The sequence below is a fragment of the Lepisosteus oculatus genome, chromosome 6 (assembly GCF_040954835.1).
Source record: "Lepisosteus oculatus isolate fLepOcu1 chromosome 6, fLepOcu1.hap2, whole genome shotgun sequence".
NCBI lineage: Eukaryota > Metazoa > Chordata > Actinopteri > Semionotiformes > Lepisosteidae > Lepisosteus > Lepisosteus oculatus.
The window spans coordinates 57,499,747-57,522,167 of record NC_090701.1 but is presented as its reverse complement, the minus strand read 5'-3'; the positions used below and the strand labels follow the sequence as shown (position 1 = coordinate 57,522,167).

The following is a 22,421-nucleotide window of genomic DNA, read 5'->3' as shown; positions in this document are numbered from 1 at the left end:
ACAATGGGAAGAACACAAAGCAGAAAACTGCACAAGCAGCAGGTGCCCTGAACCGTCAAGAATTTTATGTTTCATTGGTATCCGGCATGAAAGCGACTCATACATTGACTTTGGTAAAACATCATCTTAATTTCCTCTATTAAAACTTTTTCTGCACGAACGCAAGTTGCAAGACTCCCTTATCTGTAAAAGAACATTGCGAGTAAAGCCCAGAGGTAACAGCTCACAGTTTTACCTCATCGCTGACCTCCCCAGTCACAGGCTCACCGTGCTGCGAGGGTTAATCGTGCCTCCAGAAGGAGAGAGACTCGTTATTCACTTACTCTCACAGGCACACATGTGGCCACAAGGCTGGAAGAGTACAGCTGCCTTCTTGTCCGAGCATACCACACATTCTTCGATCTGTGGGAAGAAAATTGCCAAGGCAAGACCGTTTTAATAATATGCAGGGGAATTTCCACACACGTACATGACCTTGGGCGGAGAAAATTCTCCTGCGGCTCTAAAACCATCTCATTATTTGAACTGATGCTCCGATATTTATGAGCGACAGTCGGTCGCGAAAAGATGATTGAAGCAGCGATTAATAACTCAATTAGGCTCAAATACCCATCGAGTGCACAAAACAACCTTAGTCATCAACTGAAAAAAAAAAAAACACCTTAGATTTTAAGCGAAATTTAAAGTGAATCATAAATCTTAAATTCACCCAAGATCCAAGGAAGTGCACTGACAAAAATCTCAACTACCGTCTGCAGGGCTGACGCACATTCCTTGCAGACCAGGTTGTGCTTGGATGAACCGCTGTTTGTCCTGTGACGGGGTGAAATGGGAACAGCGGCAGCAGCTGCCCAGAAAGAGGCTCTCGGCGCCGCGGGCTCGGTTACCTTGGTTCTGGACTGGACCTGATCCTTGCAGATGAGACACTTCTTGACCCGCGGGGAGCAGAGCGAGCAGGTGGCGATGTGCCCGCAGGGCCCGAACAGGGTGTCCCTCTTCATGTCGGAGCAGACCATGCACTCCTCCAGGGTCTCCGAGCTGTTGCTGATGAGGGAGGGACTGCGGGAGCCCACCTGCCCGCTGCAGAGAGACAGAAGCATGCTCAGGCCAGCCGAGAGCAGCGGGCACCTCACACAGCCTGCAGAGGCACACGGCCTCACTGCTTGCACCCGGTGCGATAGGCAAACCAGCCACAATCACGGATCGTGAGACAATGCGGGAGAGGTGGAGTGGAGTGAAAAAAAACCAGCTAAGTCCGACACAATCGCTGATCTTTCCTTTTGGACTGCACTCCACCGGTCCTGCACTGTTTCAAAAGGTTCTGAAAAGAGAAGTCAAGTCTGGCGTCATTTGCTAATGGAAAAAGATTCCTCACTTGATATATTTTCCCCTTTAATGTAATTCTTAACACGCAACTGCTGCCAACTTCCTCCGCAGACACAGTTAACGCAAAAGCCGCAGAAATTATTCTGCTCATTTATTACCGTGAACAGCCAGAGGCTCCTTCAGAACAGACCCTGAAAGCAAAAGCTGCTCAAGGCGGCTGTCGCGTTCAGGCGCAGCTGCGAGACTTCCACTGCGGCGGTGAACGCACCTGGTCTTCTCCTTGTGGCACTTGGCCAGGGCCTTGCAGAGGCTGGGGTCGGGGCAGAGGTCGAGGGGAGACTGGCCCTTCTTGTTCCGGACGGTGAGGTCCGCGCCGTTGGCGGCCAGGAAGCAGGCGATGGAGGCGGCACTCTTCTTCTCGGAGCCCTGAGTTCCCAGTCCCATGATCAGCTGCGGGAAAGGGGACGGTACAGCACGTGACAGACTGCCAGACCCCCAGCGCCCGCCGGACTTCAGGGGGTCTCAGCGGGATAAAAGCGTGTAGCAGAGTGTGCGCGCACGTGCACAAGACTGGAGGCCCATGCTAAAAGCTGTGCTTGCACACAAGCAGCCCGTCACGACTGTTCATGTTCGATGCCCAGACTTTGTTCCCACAAGTGAGAGATCTGGTTTGAAGCACCACCCAGAACGTACCACGCTGGAAAATATTGAATTATAACAGCCTGTTTGCTCCGACATCAGCTTTGCAAACGCTTTGGCAGGGGTCTTTTGAGACCTCCTCACAACATCTGTGTTTTCATTCATTTAGTCCTCTTCGAAGCAGAAGCAGGAAAAGAGTGCTCGCTCCCAAGCGAAAAAACTTTGGAAGTCCATTCTACACAAAGGACGAGTGATTAAGCTTTACGTATTTTTCATGGTTTTGTTTTTGCAATGAAGAGAATATTGCTTGCGTCTTGTGTTTGTTCAGCTTTGACGGGACCGAATGAGGGAGGAAAAGACAGCCCACCTTCAAGTCATTGCAGACAAAGGCTGAACGGTCACTGAAACAATTTTACATTTATGGATGTTAGCACTGTGTGCCAAATTTCAAAACTGCTTCCGTTCTTAACCTCCTGCGTCAACCCTCAAGTCAGAGGTCAGAGGTTAAATCATAGCGACTGATCAGACAACACCCCTCCCCTGACATCTGAAGGGATCAGCAGGACTCTGCCTCAGCTGAACAGACAGAATCAAGTTTACAACATTCGCTCCAGGGCATTGAACTGTCTGTATGGTGCGTTCCTGGAGGTGGCACGACCCGTCTGTGCTGGCTAAATAATGAATCAGAGGCTACAGTGCTGTACAGAGCACTGCACATCTTTACACAAACAAGCACGAACAGCACTAAAACAACATCATAAAATCCACCACAATTCTCACACAAGACAAATAGAAGACAAATATTTTTTTTTTAAAATTCTGTTGTAAAATTAAAATCCGATTTAAATCGCCTAACTCCATTTTAATTTAATTTAGATAAATACTGACCCAGATTTTTGGCCATATAGGTTTCAGAGTGCTCCCATGTTTTGTAAGCAGACAATAATAATAATAATAATAATAATAAATAATTGCTTACACTTATATAGCACTTCTCTGGACACTCCACACAAAGCGCTTCACAAGTAATGGGGATGTTTACAGTGTAGTGTCCCCGTCACTATACTGGGGCATTCGGACCCACACAGACCGCAGGGTGAGCGCCCCCTGCTGGCCCCACTGACACCTCTTCCAGCAGAACCCTTAGTTTTTCCCAGGAGTCTCCCATCCAGGTACTGACCAGGCTCACACCTGCTGAGCTTCAGTGGGCTGCCAGTTGTGAGTTGCAGGGCGATATGGCTGCTAGTAATGCACGATACACTTCCAAAGCTTTTAAAAGGAGACACCAACATTTGTTTTTTGCACAACGGGAAGCTAAAGGCTTGATCCGCACCCACCCAGTTTCCCCTACACCTGCCCTGGTCATCGCCTGAGCCTGGGCTAGCTCCAGTCTCAAAGCAGAGACGAGAATCTGCTGAATACAGACACAATGAAGGACTGAAACACTACGCTGCAGACATGCTTATGGAAACTATACCACCTTGAGTCTGGCACAGTCCACTGTTTCACACTCTCAATAGTGCTGACGTTTCAAATGGCTCAGGTCTCGCTCTCCTGGTTTTCTACCGTCAGCAGAGCCTCCGAAGCAAATTGCTTGCTTGTATTTCACTAAAAGGCATTAAGATATGGGGCATGTTCTAAAATATGAGTGACAGACTGCAAAGCAGACAAAAACTGCTCTCCCCCGAAAAAGGACATTTTGAAAGAAATCCACTCGAGTCAGTCGTTACTGCAGTCACGTCTGAAGTCACAGGGCCATTAAAATGAAGTTTTTTGCCGTTATCTACCTGGTATTTAACTTTTTGTGTGATAACAGCTGACGCAAGTCATAGTCTTCAGTATCCCTAAATTTGCTTTGCAGTGCAGTTTGAGAGAAATGGATTTACTCGGTTTCTCCTCAGGCAAGGCATATCCATGTTAAGTAATTTCCTGACTTCCCACAGAAAATATTTTTATGTTGGTAAGGATGGGACAATCATGCAGTACAGTTAATTTGTGCCTGGTGGCCACATTTGTTTTGGATAGCTCCTACGGGATATCTCGGCTAACCACGATTAGATTTGTCCGGGTCTTGGACAGAAATCTAACAGTAAGATTGATGAAAGCATTTATTGGTACAGATGACCACTAGGTGCCACTCTTTTGCTCTGGCATTATGTGTGGAGAGAGGTGACAAAGGCTTTGTAATCTGGATATGAAGGTGACAATTTGTTTTTTCTAAGAACTGGGATGCAAAGCTATTTTTGCTCAATCACGTGTGAACAAATCTGTTCTCCCTACCACGGATGACATTCAAAAACGAAGAGACCTTCTCTCTCACTTTGCTGTTGCTGATGTGCAAAGATGGAATTCCCACAGCGGCATCTTTCACAAAGCGCTGCTCAACACGTGCGCTGACCACGTTTCACCAGCAGACCTCGTGCGCAAAGGAAAGGCCCAAGAGAGGAGAGGACGCCGGGGCTCTCTGCGAGGACTGGCACATCGGCGCGAGAGCGAAGCCGGTGCTTACCGTGTTCTTGGAGGGCTCCCAGGGGCTGTCCACCTTGCCCACGTCCTGCATGTCCTGCAGCTGCCGCAGCTGGGACAAGGTGTGGTGCCGCAGGGCCTCATGGAGGGGCGTGTCCCCGTCCTTGTCCTGCACGTCCAGCTTGGCTTCGGCACGGACCAGCAGCTGCAGGGCGGCAGCAGGGGCGCGGTTATCGACATTGGGAGGCAAAGCCGGACAGAGGGCAGCGCGTTTCTCTCCCGCGCACATCTCTCGAAACCTTTCGCGATACCCAGAGGGAAAATTCCCATAGTGCAAGTTGGACGCCACTCCAGCCTTGCAGTGCTCCATGGGAATGAAGACAAGCGCAGTTGTCCACAGTCACTGTTCATCACTTGAACAGCAAAGGGCCTCAGCTCCGACTGCAATCCGTTTATTAGCTTTAATAAGGCAAACACAAAGCTCCTCCAGGAGACAAACATCTTGGCATTGATATTCAGGATCAGGGGCTATTTAGCTCTGCGCTCTTCAGGCCTTTAGGACATGCTTTGATAACTTCATAAAACAACAAAACATCAATAAACAGGACAGGACTAAAGAGCACTCAAGTATTCTAAAGAAGTCTCATTACATAGTGACGCACAATGAAAGCACAGCAGTTTTAAGTTTTACATCAGTAGCTCACTCAGCACATGCACATGTTAATTGCAATTCAAATTGTGAAAAGGTAGATTCATGGAGTAATTTCCCCTGGGCCAACAAAACACTGAGCCCACACAAGGTACTCAGTGGTGGGTTTTGAGCTAAAAGTGCTGAAATCAGTTGACTAAGAATCTGTATCAACAGTCATACAAAGAGAAGATTATATTTAAAAGAAGAACAGCAAAGTGAATAAGATATTCTGCCTCAACAATCAGCAGACTATTCCTCCGAAACCAGCTCTGTGAGAGACAGGACATCCATCTGGATAACTGTTCTCGTACTGCAGCATGCACAGCACGAGAAACTCCAGAAAGAGATGACCCGTGCTTCATCAGAATGACTGTCGCCTGCCACAAAAGTGATCAGCATGGCTGGAGGCTGTTCAGAGTAACACACTGACAGCTGAGAGAGAAAATCAATTGCCATCTCCCATGGACAGAACACATCAGAGGGAGTGACAGGTATTCATTTGTTTTCGAACTGCTTACTCCTGGGCAGCGCCGTGGTGTAACAGGCAGAGCAGGGCAGACCTGACTTCCCCTTTCCCCTGAAACAGCCTGCAGCTCCTCCTATGGGATTCCCAGGAGCTCACAGGCCGCCGAGTTCCTCACCCTGTTGTAAAGAGCAAGGCAAGCAGCCCTGCACAGACACCTCATTTCAGCCGTTTTTCCCCCACAACCTCGTTCCCTCAGTCACTGCCCAGAGCGCGTGACCTTAGGTGAGGATGGGGACACACAGGGGCCTGAAATACAAGAGCTCTGGTCCTGCTCAACCACCACAGTGTGGCACACTGTCTGCTTTACTGTAGCCGCTGCACTGCAATCCACAGGTCAATCCCACGATCCCCTCCGCCCTTGTCCTGAACAAGACCCTGAGGTACCGAACCCCCTCCACCTGGGGCAGCTGTCCCCTCACCTGGAGAGAGCCAGCCACAGTGGAGTATTGTAGTCACTGATAATGCCCTTTTGCCTTGGACAGGCTTGACTGAAGAGTGTGGGGATGTTGTGCTCAGTGTGCTCGCTTTGAATAAGCTGCTTGCAACCAGGTCAGCAGCTGGGTGCTGCTATACAATCGGAGTGTGGCAGAACATCCCACAGCATTCTGTACACAGGCTGATCAGGTCTGTGCATCACCACTGCCAGGATTATGCTAACGCCAAGTGATGCCATACCTAAAAATGACAGGACTACTAATTACCAAGCAAGTGAGACAAGCTGAATGGCCTCCTCTTGTTTATAATCTTTCTTATGAAATGAGAGGGGTAATAGCTACTGAGAGGACGGACAATTTTAATGCTGCACCAAACCCATGAAATGGGGAGAGAGAGCACATAGTATAACCGGTATATTAGATTTTTTAGATGGTAAAAGGCAGGCATTGGCATGCAGGGAAATGAATGCATTGGATTAATAATTGGTTAGTGAATTCAAGGTTAGAATTAGGATAATCAAACCATTGTTATGAGGAACTCCTAGCTAAAGTAAAACATGTTTGTGTCGTCATAAGATTTTTGGGCATTTAATTTAAACTGTGTTAGTTAAGCATTATTATTTTTGCTCTTTAAAGGCCCGATGAAATTCAAGGAAAAAAACCTCAAGCTGTCAGTTAAAGATCTCCAATAAAGCACAGAATAATAAAGAAAATGTATGTTTTACAATTTATGCATTTTTAGGTAAACCATAGCTACAGCAGATTGACACTTACTTTAGAAAAAAGAAAATAATTTCTTAAGAAAATGGACAACAAAGGAAACAAAGAAGCCAGAGTCAGATCTGATATAAGTGTTTGGCTGCGTTGCTGAAGACAGACAGCTGTTTGGTGCATAGGCATTTCATGCAACTGCCAAGCTGAGTTTAGCTTTATTAACGTCATGTCAGCATCAGATACAGGATTCTCACAATGTTGTATCAGTTTTCTGTGGATCAAGAGCAAACTAGAGCTCAAACAGACATGGAACATTAAATACAATCAACCTGACAGCCTCATCAGCGGCAGGAAAAGGCTCTTGAAAGCATGAGGAAGGCTCCACAGATAGGTCGTGTTTTTTCCCTTCTTTATACTTTTCAGCATGGAATCAGCTGCACCTGCTCCTTTGCAACTCACACACTGACACAGCCCCACATTCTAACTCGGATCTCTAACTAGAAGCTTGTCTTCTCTATGGAAACAGAGCTGTCAGGTGCAAAACAACTATTTTCATTCTGAAAGGCACCTCAAAGCATTCGTACAAACTTGCTATTTTGCCAAAAGTCTTACCTCAAATATACTATCCGTTTTCTGCACAAGTGGTTTGCAGTTCTCATAAAGGAAGTTTTTCTAGGACAGTGTTTCCAGTAAAATGAAAATCAAGCTACTGCATTGTGGACTGCTTTATTCTCTCAGTCCCTTATCTGCCTACGTATACACAGAGGAGATGCATCACAAAATCGTCACTCCTTGTGATGGAAAGCATCTACATAAGTAAAGATAAGCAATGTAAGTTAAAGAGAACAAGAATATTCCAGATGTACCCATTATCTAATCTGTTTTTTGTTTCTGGAGTGATTTGATTGACAGTTCGAGTTTGGGAGTGACAACCAGATCCTTGGAACATTCCTGTGATTAAGCAGGCTTCCCCCCTGACAAAGGAATGGGAAAAGCCTTCTCTTGCCATGCGTTACTCACATGTTGTTCTCAGACCACGGTGCTGCTTCTAAACTGGGTGTAACTGGAATTAGACATTCGCTATGAGACAAAATTATTCCTCCCCACACACTAGATCTACAACATAATTCATCCAAACTTTAAACTGCACTGACTTCCTTCCTATGTTCTAAATGGATTCAACTGATAGAGGAGAATTACACTCCAGTCTGCAGCACAGATGTTCAAGCTGAAAAGGCTATTCCTGCTCGGTCACAGTGCTAGGATCATTACCACAGCTGCTAATTGAGCACAAAATCTTAATGGCCCTTTTGGTTTCGGTTCTTAATGTGATTACGTTTCAATTAGTTAGGTCTGTACTTTTCCCTCTTCGTTCTTTAAAATGATTCCACAGTTGAGAAAAGGGGGGACGAATCCAGATCCAAACATTTGAAACCACACCACAGTTCTGGGAGGGACGGACTAGTGTACGGGGGTCAGCCTTGGGGCTCGTAATTGACAGATCGTGGGTTCGAGCCCCTGCTGCAGAAAGTGCCGTTATTCCTTGATGGAGAAGCTTCACTCCACTTGCTGCAGTCCACCCAGCTGTAAAACAGGGGACCAGAATTTTTGGGGGTGCTCCCCGTGACAGACCTATGTTGGGGGTGAAATAATAATAATAATAATAATAATAATAATAATAATAATAGCCTGCACTTATATAGCGCTTTTCTGGACACTCCACTCAAAGCATTTTACAGGTCATGGGGATCCCCCCCACCCCACCAGTGTGCAGCCCCACCTGGATGATGCTCCAGTCCGCTCACCACACACCAGCTCTCGGTGGGGAGGAGAGCAGAGTGATGGAGCCAGTCTTTTTCAGAGATGGGGGTTATTAGGAGGCCATGATTGGTAAGGGCCAATCGGAAATCTGGCCAGGACGCCGTGCGCTCTAATCATGTGCGCTCTAGTCCACTTATCAGCAGTCCAAGACCCAGGAGGAGCTCTGTGCCGATGGGCCCCTGTGGCCCTGGCCTGGGCTCGATCTCCTTCTAGAGCGGTGCCCCAAAACCTCTCTCTTCTTCACACAGCAGGTTGACAGGAGCGAGCTGCTCCGATTTGTTTGCCTTCATCTGCTGGTCTAGGTCTCAAAGACACACAGTGCCAATATCCAAAGTAAATAAAGAAGCACAATACTGCAAGATGACAGATGAGAAAGTGAGAATATTTGCATCTGCTGCTCGCATCAGAACTTCAGTCTCTTGTTACCTCACCGGTACAGACAGACAGCTATGAATCTAGTTCTTAGAATGGTTTTGGCAGCTTAAAAAAATCATTTTATTTTAGCCTTTAATTGAATCATTTTTAAAAAGTGATACAAATCCTAGAATGCATATTTTTATTAGGCCGTTGTTGAAGTAAGTATCAGTAAGGGGTTCTAATGCTAAGAAATTGGATTTGCCTATTTCATTCATCACTGTTTGGTGAGATTAGCCCTGTAAATCTGCATAAATTTATACCAGTGACTTCTTCCCTATCTCCAGGACTAGAATATCTAACTGTACAAATGTACTTACTGTATATCATATCTATACCACTTGTAAATGATTACAAATACTGTCAGGTCAATGGTGGTCGGCTGAGATAAAGTAGAAGGATTATTCAAAAATATGCTTCTCCAACGCTGGGAATGTAACTTTGCAAGGTTACGTTGTTTGTACTGGAAAATGCTTGAATGTCTGGCGTATTAACAGGCTGCTGAGCTGTGTTTTAAACTGTATTTTTTTTGATCAAGCGGAAAGAAATCTCTATTAAAAATCCTTACATCAAACTGGTTTACCATGAAGCCCGATACCCACCTCCTGAAACTGACTTCTGATCTTTTTTGGTACTGAACTTATCAAAGCAGAGAGTCCTGTAGCTGCAGCAGGAGTTTTCAGAGACAGACGGGTGTCCCTGTGACTGATCTAGCAGTCTCAGCTGCCAGGAATTAAAAGGAACTTGAACCCAGTATACAGAAAACAGCCCATCAGCCCTCCTGACCAGGAACACACTGCAGTATCCTCACTCTCCCTGGGCTTAATTCCCAAACCATGAACCAAAGTGAAACACTCAAGGGACAACAAGGCACTTGTAAACATATGAAACGCTCATGTTCATAAAACACATCTAGATTAAGTATCTGGATAATTCAATTCATAGTGTGCACTAACAACCAATTCTTTCAGAATAGAACCCTTTGCAAGTGCAGTAATTACACTGAAACACCTAAAAGCCTGGGGAATATTACTTGTAATTCTCAGTTTACCCATACACACAACATGTAACAAGATTCATTTCAGCATATCTGTTCCAGCTTCTCTAGTTTCTAGCAATATCCTCACACTCAACCAGGTGTCATTTACAGAAAGGGTGTTCCATTCATATCCACAAGATGGTGCTGTTTTGGTAACTTGTTCATTTTTCTTTCACAGCTTTTTCATTGGCACTGCATCAATTTTATCCAAGGCTAAATTCCCACTGCAGAACCCACTGCAAATGTAAATGAACTTTTCTGCCACTTTGATTTTGAGAAAGAGATGAATAGTTATGTCCGATAGGATCTTCAATGAAGAGGAAGCTACTTACCCTGACGATCTGGGTATGCTGGCGTTCCACTGCCAAGTGCAGAGCCGTCTGCTGGTTCACATTCTGAATGTCCAGATTGGCACTGCCCTGCAGGAGCAACACACACACACACACATCAGGCATGGGTGTGCTCGCAGTACCTCACAACGTCACATGCAGTCCCCCTTTTGTGAAATTAAAAACGATAAACCTCCATGAGCAAAAGACGTCTAAGGGAGAGAGAAGATATGGGAAACGTCCGCAAAAGCTGGAGAGAAACAAACTGGTACACACAGACGTGATGCGGTTGGCCCGAGCCCTCTCAAGCTGCTTGTGGTCCAGCAGCTTCCAAGCCTGTCCACAGATTTTCAATAGGATTCAAGTGGGGACTCTGGCCCATGCAATGGCATCTCACTCTATCATTCTTAAGTCACTGCAGTGCAGCTCTGGCCTTGAGCTTTGGATCACTGTCCTGTTGAAAGGGGTTTTGACAGTTTTAGGTCTGAAGCAGGTTTTCCTCTAGGACTTGCCAGTATTTTGCTCCATCTATATTCCCACCAAGTCTTACCAAGCCCCCCCAGTACCTGCTGGTGAGGAGCTGAGCTATAACATACTGTAGTGCTGCTGGACAGCAGGGATGGGGGTGACTGAGCGATGCACTACGACGGGTTTGTGTTAAATTGATGACTATGCATTGAGACGAAGAAGTTCCAGTTTTGCCTTGTGTGACATCATTACAGTGAGAAACCGATCAGATTAGGGAGGACTTGATTTTCTCTTCCCATCACCTTCACAGAACAGATCGACTTCCAACAGGCACGAGAAACGCCACTCGAAAACTACTGAAGCAAAATAATAAAACAAAACAACATGACAGCATGAAAACCATCATAATTAAGCTTTGTTTGAGTTTAAATTTTCACAATGTAAAGGAACGAGCACAACCAGGTTAACTTGATCAAAGATATTACACAGGTTTGAAAAACTCACTTCTCCTGCACTAATGCCAGAAACCAATGTATTCTTTCAGAATGATTCAAGAACCGAGATTTCTTTATTGAGTACTTTGCCACGTTTTTTCCTTTCTTATTGCTATCAAAAGGCACATCTGGAGCAGAGATGTACCATTTCCATACTTCTAAGCTTTACCAAAGATTCACCAAAATCACACCCATAGCAAAAAAAAATATATTTTCTGCAATGGAAATGTTGAGGGTGCCTATCAAATAATGACCATGTACAAGGTTTCCGTGAAACTGACCATGATACAGAAGCAGACCAGGAAAACCATCAGCTCCCCTTACACAAAAGCCTTTTGGACTATACGAGAATGTGTGCAATGGAAATAAATGGAATGGAAATAAAAATTTAATTGACTTCTCATTTCAACAGCATATGCGCTGAAAAACTGAACATATTAATCAGTGTTGTAATTAAGTGCATATGGGCCAGCCCCTGTGGTCCTGGTCAGACCCTAAAGAAGACCCAGCTGAGTGCCGCAACACCTCTCCCTTCTTCACACTGCTAGACTGCCTCAGCCCCCACCAACCCCACAAATTACGGCTTTTATGATACCGCCTGTATTCAAAATAAGCACGTTCATATTTAATTACAAGAACAACTCTGCTGAGGAGCTCAGGTGGGAAAGAGACAGAGAAGACTCCTGGGTTGTGTTTCCTTGCATTTATATAGCACTTTTCATCCCTGAAGGTAACGTGTTTTGCATATACAGGAGGCGACCCACTTCATTCCTCACACCCACATGGGTGACACATGGCAGCCAGTAGCAGCCAGTATCTTTTAGAAGCCTCCTTAAACAGCAGAGCAGGTGAAGAATCACTTCACCAGCTCAGTTAAGGGGAAACCTGGGGCTAGTGCAGATATTACAGAGTGGAATTTAGCCAGGACACAGGGGTTAACACTAACAGCACTGATCCTTCAAACAGGACTACGGGCTCTTCAATGGCCAAGGAGCAAGAACATTGATTCAAACACGGTTAGATGCCGCATGACACTGATGGCATCACCGACCTCCTAGATTCTGGTAAAAGCAGACGTATAGCCTATTTGAAACTCAAGAGCACAATCCCACAGTTCTGTGGAAATAGTTCATAGCAATTTCTCTTCTTAAAAAAATCATCGGAATACTCAGGCACGCAGATGCAGTGCTATTTGAGTCTCTAGATTAACAACCCTTGCCAGGTCTCTCAGGTGAAGCAATTCAGAATTGAAGAGGTGTAAGAGGAATGCAGGTAGCTTACTGTAGGAACACTGTCTTCCCGTACAGCTGGTAGAAATCAGTGATGGGGCTAGTTAAAGACACTTTCGATGCCTTTAGCAAACCTGTCTTTTAGACAGGAAGGAAGGAAGAGGACATGAGCTTTCCCCCACAATGCAGCTGAATTTCAAATTAGGGGCTCAACACCTCAGGCGGCACAGTGGCTCTGTAGTCAGCACTGCAGCTTCACAGCACTGAAGCCCTGGGTTCGGTTCCTGGGGTGCTGTCTGTGTGGAGTTTGTATGTTCTCCCCAAGTTCATGGGGGTTCCTCTGGGTGCTCTAGTTTCCTCACACAGTCTAAAAACACTGGTACTGTAGGTTAATAGGCTTCTGGGAAAACTGACCCTAGTGTGAGTGTGTGTGCTTGTGTGCCCTGCAATTGACTGGGTTCCTATCCAGACGCGTCCTGCTTGCTGGGACAGGCTTTATCTTCTCGCAACCCTGTACTGGATAAAGCACTTAGAAAATGGGTGGATGGGTGTGATACCTTTCCCCAGATGACCAGGGAGAGTGACAGGCCTCCAGCGCTGGGACCGAGGTCTTACCTGGTGCACCAGGAGCTCTGCCACCTCCACGTGATTGTTGAGGGCAGCTAAGTGCAGGGCAGTGTAGCCATCGTCCTTCTTCTCATCCACAATCCAGGGCCTCGGCAGCTTCGAGAGCAGGACTCGCATGGCACTGCGGGGACACAACAGCATTGTGAGAACTGACTGGCACTGCAGGAAGATACCAGCACTGTGAGAGATCACCCTGGCACCGCAGGGACACAACAACACTGTGTGAGAACAGTCTGCCACCACAGGGACACGACAACACTGCATGAGAACAGCCTGGCACCGCAGGGACACGACAACACTGCGTGAGAACAGCCTGGCACCGCAGGGACACGACAACACTGCGTGAGAACAGCCTGGCACCGCAGGGACACGACAACACTGCGTGAGAACAGCCTGGCACTGCAGAGACACCCAGCACTGTAAGAGAACAGCCTGGCACTGCAGAGACACCCAGCACTGCGTGACAACAGCCTGGCACCGCAGGGACACAACAACACTGCGTGAGAACAGCCTGGCACTGCAGAGACACCCAGCACTGCGTGACAACAGCCTGGAACTGCAGAGACACCCAGCACTGCGTGACAACAGCCTGGCACTGCAGGGACACAACAACACTGCGTGAGAACAGCCTGGCACTGCAGAGACACACCAGCACTGCGTGACAACAGCCTGGCACTGCAGGGACACCCAGCACTGCATGACAACAGCCTGGCACTGCAGGGACACAACAACACTGCGTGAGAACAGCCTGGCACTGCAGAGACACCCAGCACTGTAAGAGAACAGCCTGGCACTGCAGAGACACCCAGCACTGCGTGACAACAGCCTGGCACTGCAGAGACACCTAGCACTGCGTGAGAACAGCCTGGCACTGCAGAGACACCCAGCACTGCCTGGGACGCATACAGATGCTAGACAGGGGCATGCATTGGTACATCAGAATGCAGTACAGGCAGGAAAGTAAAAATCAAAAGAACTAATCGCCATGACACAGGTAAACTTCATTAAGGAAGAGCAGCAAATTCCCAGAAACCAGAGAACAAGTTAAAAAAAAATGGTCATGTGAACACCACACAAAAACACAAGAACAACATTCTCAGTAGTCAATTTGAATGGAAGATTTTTTTTTCCCCCGAGTTGGTGTTTCTCTCCACCCAGCAAGTCTCCAAATGCTTAAGTTTAATTAAAACAATAAATCTCCCCTAGGTGATCTATTAAGCTGGCATGCATGCATAAAAAAAACTTATTATGCTAGTTTTCTGCATGAGAAGGACTACAAAATATCTTAAAAATCATATGGATTGCAGACAGTGTATAAAACAACCGATGCCGTTCTTTTCTTACGAGATTGACACAATCCAGTTTTCTGAGGCCCGGTGCTCCGGAGACCTTCCTGCTGTGCAGGTTTGGGTCCGCGGCCAGGCGCGGAGCTCTGCTGAGCGTCGGGGAGACCGGTACCTCGAGAAGGGGCCCACACCCGGCCACAGGCCCACCTCGCACTCCCAACCATGTGGCACCGACACCCACCCCGCGCAGCCCCGAGACAAAAAAAACTTCCTCCCTTTCTAAAATATATTTTTTTTTGTCTGAGATTCGAATTGATCTCAAGCCCTCTTGTTGCTGTACTGGTCTCTATACCGTATGACCACATGATGTCTAGGTGGTGCTAAGAGGATCGCTGCAGAATTCATTTCGCACAGAAAGTGCATGAGAGCGCACTCAAGGGATCGCTCTCAGGAGACCCTATCGATCCCAGCAAACTGGACTGAACCCACATGTCATCCCACGAGCAGGGAGAACAGGTCACACATGGCCGTTGAGTTGCAGCTGTGACTGAGATGAGACTAAACTTCACTTAACAGGCAGCAGAGAGCAGAGAAGCGCAGAAGCATGGGCTTGCAGATTAAAGACAACACACAAAATCCAAGGACAGCTTTCAAAGTGGCTGACCCCTACTCAGAATTCGCTCCATTATTACAGACAAATGCTTCACACAAAAGAATTTATTTAAATAACAAGTAGCTCTCTAATTTCTGTTATGGCAAAAGTAGACATGAAGCAGTGCTGCGTACATTATGGTAAGCAAACTCCGCCTCCCACGAAAGGACTACTTTGTTTAGATTTGAAAAAATCAGCACGTTTTCTGTGGATGGAACTACGAATGCTGACAAAAAACCAACACCTTCTGTGCTGTTACCAGCAGTCGGTAATATAATGCTTCTGCTAAAAAAACAACAGATTCAAGATTCAAGCTGGCATTGGAAGTCAGGTATAGCTTTGGAGATTGAGGATGGGGGACTTGGAGAACTCCTCACTGACTCGGTGAGCATGAAGACGTATTATATACTGTATATGGACACCAACGTTTCCACCTTGTAAGCCTGCTCTCTCAAACTCTTAGTCGCTAAGCAGGGCTGGGACTGGCCAGTACTGGGATGGGAGATCACTGGGTTGCAGCTGCACGTACTGTTTGTGGACCAACAGGTGGCGCTCCTCCCTCTGAACCAGACTCTGCGATCCAGCTCCCCCAGTACGGCGACTGAGGACAATGTGCTGCTTGATGTTGTGTCTTTCAGATGAGACACAAAGCAATGTTCAAAGGAGTGGGGGATGTTTACCCCTGCGACTCGGGTAAATCCCACTCCTGGATGACAGATTCCAGCCTCCCTTAAGTTCCTCCTGCAAGGAATTGTGAAGCAGTCTACTGTGTAGTGGGTCTGCTGGTACACAGCTCTTTTCACACCCTTTGGAATGAAGAACGCTACATAAATGCAATTATTTTGACTATCACATGTGTACCCTGAAATATAGTAGCATTTGCATACCACCAGTGCAGAACAATAATTGTCTGGCATTAGGTTAGAGGACTCGAGCTCTAGGACCTTTTAATGCTCAGTATTACATTTCTCTGTCCTCTTGTCACTAAAAAACATCTCCTGGCATCTGCTGGTTCACATCCCAACCTCGGAGAACACACGCCGTCCCCCTTCTCAGATCCCCCCCCCCCCGAACTCCACACCAGACCCCTCTCTGCCTCTCGCTGGGGATAACCTATCTAAATAATTTTTTTAAATTAAATAGATATGGATTGATAGTCTCTATACATACACAGCGAATGGCTGAACATAAATATTAATGCAGATTACCGATGGTGCTGCAATGCAGTTTGCCGCTTGCCAGAAAAGCAAAAAGGAGAACCTTCTCTCTATTATTTAAAAATAAATTCTATCAGGCTTGAATCAAATCGGTCCATTATGGAGGGGCCCCTGTAAGCATTTTCGGGTATTTAATTATTGACTTGCGCCAGGCGTCAGCAGAATGACACCAGGGTTCCTGGCGCAGTAAGCGGGGTGTTTCACCTTGCGAGAACGCTCCAAACACAGGAGGCACAGCCCCATTTAACCGGCTCATCCTGTGATGCACTGGGCTCCCGCGGGAATCCAGCGCAAGCCGAGGCTCCGGCCGGACGTCGGGGAGAAGGCGGAGCCCCCAGTCCCTCGCTCCGGGCGGACGGGCCCGCGGGGCAGCAGCAGCGCTCGGGCTCCGGACTGCGGCGGCAGGCAGGCCTGACGAGAGGCAAGGCCGCCCGCCCCCCTCGGCGACCACCACGCGTCCAAAACGAGCCGAACTTGGGGGAACTTCCCTGGGTCCGTCTGGGCCTGCTGTCTGCTTTTTTCTCCTTCCTAAGCAGTTTTACTTTTAAACTCTGGCATTCGCAGCCAGCTGTGTCTTACGCTGTGTGCAAGAGGAAGCCCACATGGAGTTCAACGTAAATGAACAAAAACGGGTTCCGCCACCCAGCCCTTCCTTTCTCCTGTGGTGATCTGTTTCACTTTGATTAAGTTTTTTTTAATTAAACCACCACAGTACAATAACTACACATAAGAACTCAACTCTCAACTCTTTACAAGTAGTAAATATCTAAGCAAATCTGTTCAAGACCCACTTCTTCAATTACATTTAACAGAGACAATCGGTACCGAGAGGACAAAACCACCACTTTGCACATTTCATTGTGTTTTCAGTTTGACCCTATTTCTCCTCTAGCCCAACGGCTTAGTGCACTGGCCAACAAGTCGTTTCTTATTAACCGTGCGTGAGGTACTGGAGTCTGGTTTTCATGGCACATTTCATCAAAATCCAGCAGCACGGCGTAAAGTTCCAAAACGGCACGCTGCCCATACAGAATTCATCACTCCTGCAGGTGGGCCTGCAGCCTCATGCGAGAGACAATGCTCACGTTCATGAACGTTGCCCTCATCTCACGGCACCGTGGGCGAAAAACGAGCAGCTCCGCTTTCAAAGACCCCTCTGGCTGGCGAGCTCTTTGGTCTGAGCCAAGACTGCAGATCTTAGCTCCTCTACCCCTAAAATATCTCAAGACACCCTGGAGAGCAAATCACTTAGCATCCCCTTCAGAAGGGGGACACGGGCACTCCTTACAGACCAGATCAGTCCTTCCTTCCTCTCCCTACGTCTGTAACGAAATGAGTCCGCAGGCAGGGAGGATGAGCTCTGCAGCAGCAACCCCAATGGTTTGACTCCTGAGAGTTGGCCTGCGGGCTAGCAAGATGACAGCTATTGCTTCCCTCCACAGTGCGGCCGCACGAAATGAAAGATCGGGGGCGCGACATGGCCTGGCGAGTCTGGGCCGCTACACCAGCCATGCCCAGCATCGCCCCCCAGCTGGTGGGGGCAGACACGCAGGAGGGCGGCGGCACAGCCCGCGCTGCCAGCTGTTTGACATGGGAAACAGGAAGAAACGCAAGGGGAACTGCAGCATCTACACACGGCCACGCCGTGTAACTCAACGCTTATTAAAAGCAATGCTGCCAGCATCAAGTGCGGCCAGCACGCTGAGGGAAATCAGACACTCGTTCAGACCAGCAGAAAAGGACCACAAGGCTTCAATCCTTATGTTTCTTTTTAACACAGATAAGACCTGAAACATGGCTCAGGTACAGCTTACACACATCAATCAGACGTAGGTAATCATGAGAACGTGCCGGACCCAGGAATCGGCTTAAAGCTTTCATTCAACTTGCACTTTAATACTGAAAACTAAAAGTGACGGATATGGATGTGCCTTTTACATAAGAAAAAATGACATAGACAGATTCAGGTCAACACAGTTGGTATTGTAACACTGCACATTTAACAAATACTTTTACATAACATTCATGTAGAACTTATACCTTTGTGTAGTGGGAGTGTCTTTAAGAAGCTCAAAGCCTGACAAAAACATTATTTTTGTTTGAAGTTTTCAATATGCTGGCCGAGAGGCAACAGTGAAAAACTGAGATGGTTTGCCCATTGGATCTTAAGAATTACAACAGTAATAATTAAAACTGCACAGAGCAGCTTGAGCTGAGTTTACTAAAATGGTTTTCCCAGCATTTCAAACCACCAGTGACTTGGATCATCATTAATGTTGAGCCCTGAGGATAAAAAAAATGATTGTCTGAGAGGCTGGTAAGACTCTCTTTCAAAAAAGTAAAGACTTCTTGTTTCTTTTCCAGTCGATTTAACTCAGCTCAAAGCAGATGTGGATGCATGTCTACCGCAGAGCTCATGCTCTCTGGGCTCCTCGGGCCTGCTGTGTCCTCCGAACACAGTTCACTGCTACACCGCTTCGGAAATCCCATCTTTAACTGAGGAAGGATTAACATGACAACATGCACCGAGGCAGCCTATGCAGAAACCCGACAAGAAGATGGGACAGGAGCTCCTACTGCACAATCATTGCACCAGCCTGCGCTGACAAGTGAACGTGACGAACAGAGAAGAAACAAAACTGTCCAATAAGAGCCTTTTCCTGACGCGTCGCGGCCCGAGAAAGCTCTGTCCACAGTGACCTTCGCTGGCTTTCCCTAGTTAGAATTGTGTGCATTTGTGAAGACGAATTTACATAAACTGGAAGCTAGACTGCCACACTTACATGACACTTCATTACCTGCATAAGTGCAGACCTTTATTTACATCTTTGCCAACTGCTACAGAAGCCGAGGGGGAGAGAACACACTTTCACACAGACAGGCTGCATTTTTCATCTTCCCGAAAAGCAGATATTATACTTCACTTCAATTAACCTTAATTTATTTTGCATTATGAAGACTCCCTTTTAATACCAATCAATTAATACAATGGCAGAGAGAGAGAAGGACCCAATGGCACAACATTATTTATATCCCATTACTTCTAGGTGACCTAATTCTTCTCTTTCCTTCAGCCATTTTTTTCCAAGAGTAAGAAGAAAGGTTTTCTACAGAAATTAGCCGTGCTAAACCAAAGAACAAGAAGGGAATCTTTGTTGTCTGAAAAATCCTTTAGAAGATGCACTTTTACATAAAACAATGCAAAATAATGTACTAAAACATCACAGATATATCACTCAGTCACCACTATCTCAACCACCAGTTTACAATGTTTGACTTTACAGTATTATATAAAGAAAACAAAGCTATTTTGAACTGTTTCTGTGATGATGTATGAAAAGTCTAACATGAGGCTCGATAGCCACCAGCTGCCAGGGCACATTAAGTAATTATTTTATTTAAGTAGCAAAAGTTTTGGTTTAAGACAGCAGACAGCTTGCACCCTGCACCTCAAGCTGTTGATTTGAACATAAATATTATAGATTACTCTGCAATAAGCCCCATAAATCTGCTTAAAAAAACATTCTCTCTTTGTGCAAGAAAATGTACACAACGTGAACTTTACTGGGATTTTGAAATGAAAGGTTGGTATTTACTGATGCTTGACTTGTTCAGAACGAGAGAAAACTGTTTTGATGTGAAACCTGCTTATTCTGTGACCATACACAGCACTGCCAAAATCTGAACAGGGTTTCTTCACTGCAGTGCGCTCCTTGCCTCAACAAGGTTGCTTATCTGATTCTGTGTAAATAGTGAAGTCTTATTTAGACTTGAGCTAACCAAGACAGACTACACACACACTGCAGGAGTCAGTCATCTTGACTGATAAACATGCCTTCCCTTATAGATTAATTTACAGCGACTACAGCCTTCTGCTGTGCTCAGGAGAGGAGATGGCAGGTCAGGTTTTATGAAGTACACTACTGAATCAAGAGGTCTTAATCAAAGATGAGCTAAAGGATGCCGAGAATCTCCTTTTAAATCATGGACACAATTTATTTGGCCCTGCCTTCCTGCTGAACGGCTTACACAGTAGAACTGATTATAGGGTGCTTTATTAAGCGTCCCATAAAAGCTGCACAAACTTTAAAAATTGTAGTCTGATGTAAATCTCTGTAAGTACCCTTCGCCATAAAATCTCACGCCTTATATACTTTATTTGTAAATTCCCAAGCAGCAGAAGGACACTACCATATAAGGAACAGGCTATTTGACCAAGCCTGCTGCTTATGCTGACTAACGGTTAGTGTTTGGTGTCTTATTAGCCTGACATAAACTTATCAGAGGCTCAGAACCACAGTCCCTTAAAGCAAAAGTGTTTAGAAGGGTTTCTTATTGCACACAAGCATGCATTTGTGTTCGGCAGACCCTGAACCAATACAATGGCAGTCATCTGACATGTGTCTGACCTCCACATCTAGGCTGGTTACACACACAGTCTTCCCCCGACCACCAAGGTCCATTTCTGACTTCTCCGATAACACAGCTGGCGTCCCTCTCAGACCCGACTCACCTCCACATGTCAAGTGTCAAGGGCTCGTCAGCATGAGGCAGCCTCTGAAGTACACCTCGTTTAATCACTTCTTAAATGCAGCAAAACTAGGAATGTTATCCCACCGCTACACATTGCTACACAAAAACCCTTCACAGGCCCTCGACTAATTGCTGAATCTGTGCAGGCTAGGCTAGTCCCTCAGGTTAGACACATCCTGATGCCTTTTCGTTTTAAATAAGCCTTTTAAACTCCTCTCCAAGCGGAACATGCTAAAAAGATTATTCATGTAACATTACTCATGATACATTTAGTTTACTTGGACAGAACATGTTTATGGCCCGTTTACTGTTTTTCATCTGTGTTTTTGTTCTCAGCGATGTGGTTTTGTTTGGTATGTGTTGTATGTTGCGCTGCTTGCTAATTAAATTGCCCCCACTGGGGATGAATCAAGTATTTTGACTTGAATTCTGATTGTTGCAAACAAATCTATTAACGCTTGGCCTTATAATAAATGTTAAATCCATTTTAATCATGAATGTGACAATCCTAAACTTTGTTCCAGCCAGAAAAATGTATATATTTTTTACAGTTGCAGACTAAGTATTTAACCCTCAAAGAAAATGGGTAGGATAGCACTGTGCACGTTTTTGTTATGGGAAATGAATTCCAAAATAAAATTAGTAACTTGAAATGGATCTTCATTACTTTACCAATATGAATGATAAAATAAAAAAGGGAAAATAAAAATCCATTTAAAACATCTGCTCTTTGTTGCCTCCATAATCAATAAAATATGCTGTGGGTTGTAAATCACATTTATCTACAGCATTTAGTATTACTACTGCACTAAAGAAAAGTGCTGAGCTTCGGAGTTTGAAGGGGGCATCAAAATTGAATTCAACTCCTTCCACGTTTCGCAGTTCCTGCGATCAGCCACTGCCGAGCCCAGACCAGGAGCCACCCCTGCTATACGTAGACTCGCCATTTTCCAAGACCCCCTGCAGCCAGGCTGGGCAGCCCCAGACAACCGGACCTCCAACGAGCCCACCCCTCCGTCCTGGCGACCAGGCGTGACTTGATAGAAGCCCGGAGGCACAGCCGCAGAGCTGACGGAGAGACGCGGATGTCTACAAAACGCAATTGCAACACCCATTAAAAAATAAAGTTTTCTTTCCGAACACCGCTTCCTGATGTACCCAGACAAGTCCTGTATTTCAGCTTGCGTGCTCCCCTTGCTTCGCTCTTCACTCAACCTCGCGGTCTCCCCCCAGGGTTGAGGAAGCCATCGCTGCATCAGTGAGTCCCTGCGCCCCCCTCTCACCTGCCTACAGGAGCATCAGTGAGTCCCTGCGCCCCCCTCTCACCTGCATACAGGAGCATCAGTCAGGAGTCCCTGCGCCCCCCTCTCACCTGCCCACAGGAGCATCAGTCAGGAGTCCCTGCGCCCCCCTCTCACCTGCCCACAGGAGCATCAGTCAGGAGTCCCTGCGCCCCCCTCTCACCTGCCCACAGGAGCATCAGTCAGGAGTCCCTGCGCCCCCCTCTCACCTGCCT

The 22,421-nt window shown here is 46.5% G+C and overlaps 1 protein-coding gene across 2 annotated transcripts in view; it reads right to left on the bottom strand.

The window, feature by feature from the left end:
• The window catches only part of mib1 (MIB E3 ubiquitin protein ligase 1), a 103,767-nt gene that overhangs the window by 9,036 nt on the left and 72,310 nt on the right, over positions 1-22,421 (bottom strand). For both annotated transcript variants that reach the window (XM_069191639.1, XM_069191638.1), the window contains exons 13-18: positions 13,206-13,338; positions 10,403-10,489; positions 4,475-4,636; positions 1,595-1,776; positions 888-1,080; positions 324-402 (exon numbers count right to left, since the gene is read on the bottom strand). In XM_069191639.1, coding sequence (XP_069047740.1) covers positions 324-402; positions 888-1,080; positions 1,595-1,776; positions 4,475-4,636; positions 10,403-10,489; positions 13,206-13,338 — 836 coding nt within the window. The remainder of the gene's footprint in view (positions 1-323; positions 403-887; positions 1,081-1,594; positions 1,777-4,474; positions 4,637-10,402; positions 10,490-13,205; positions 13,339-22,421) is intronic.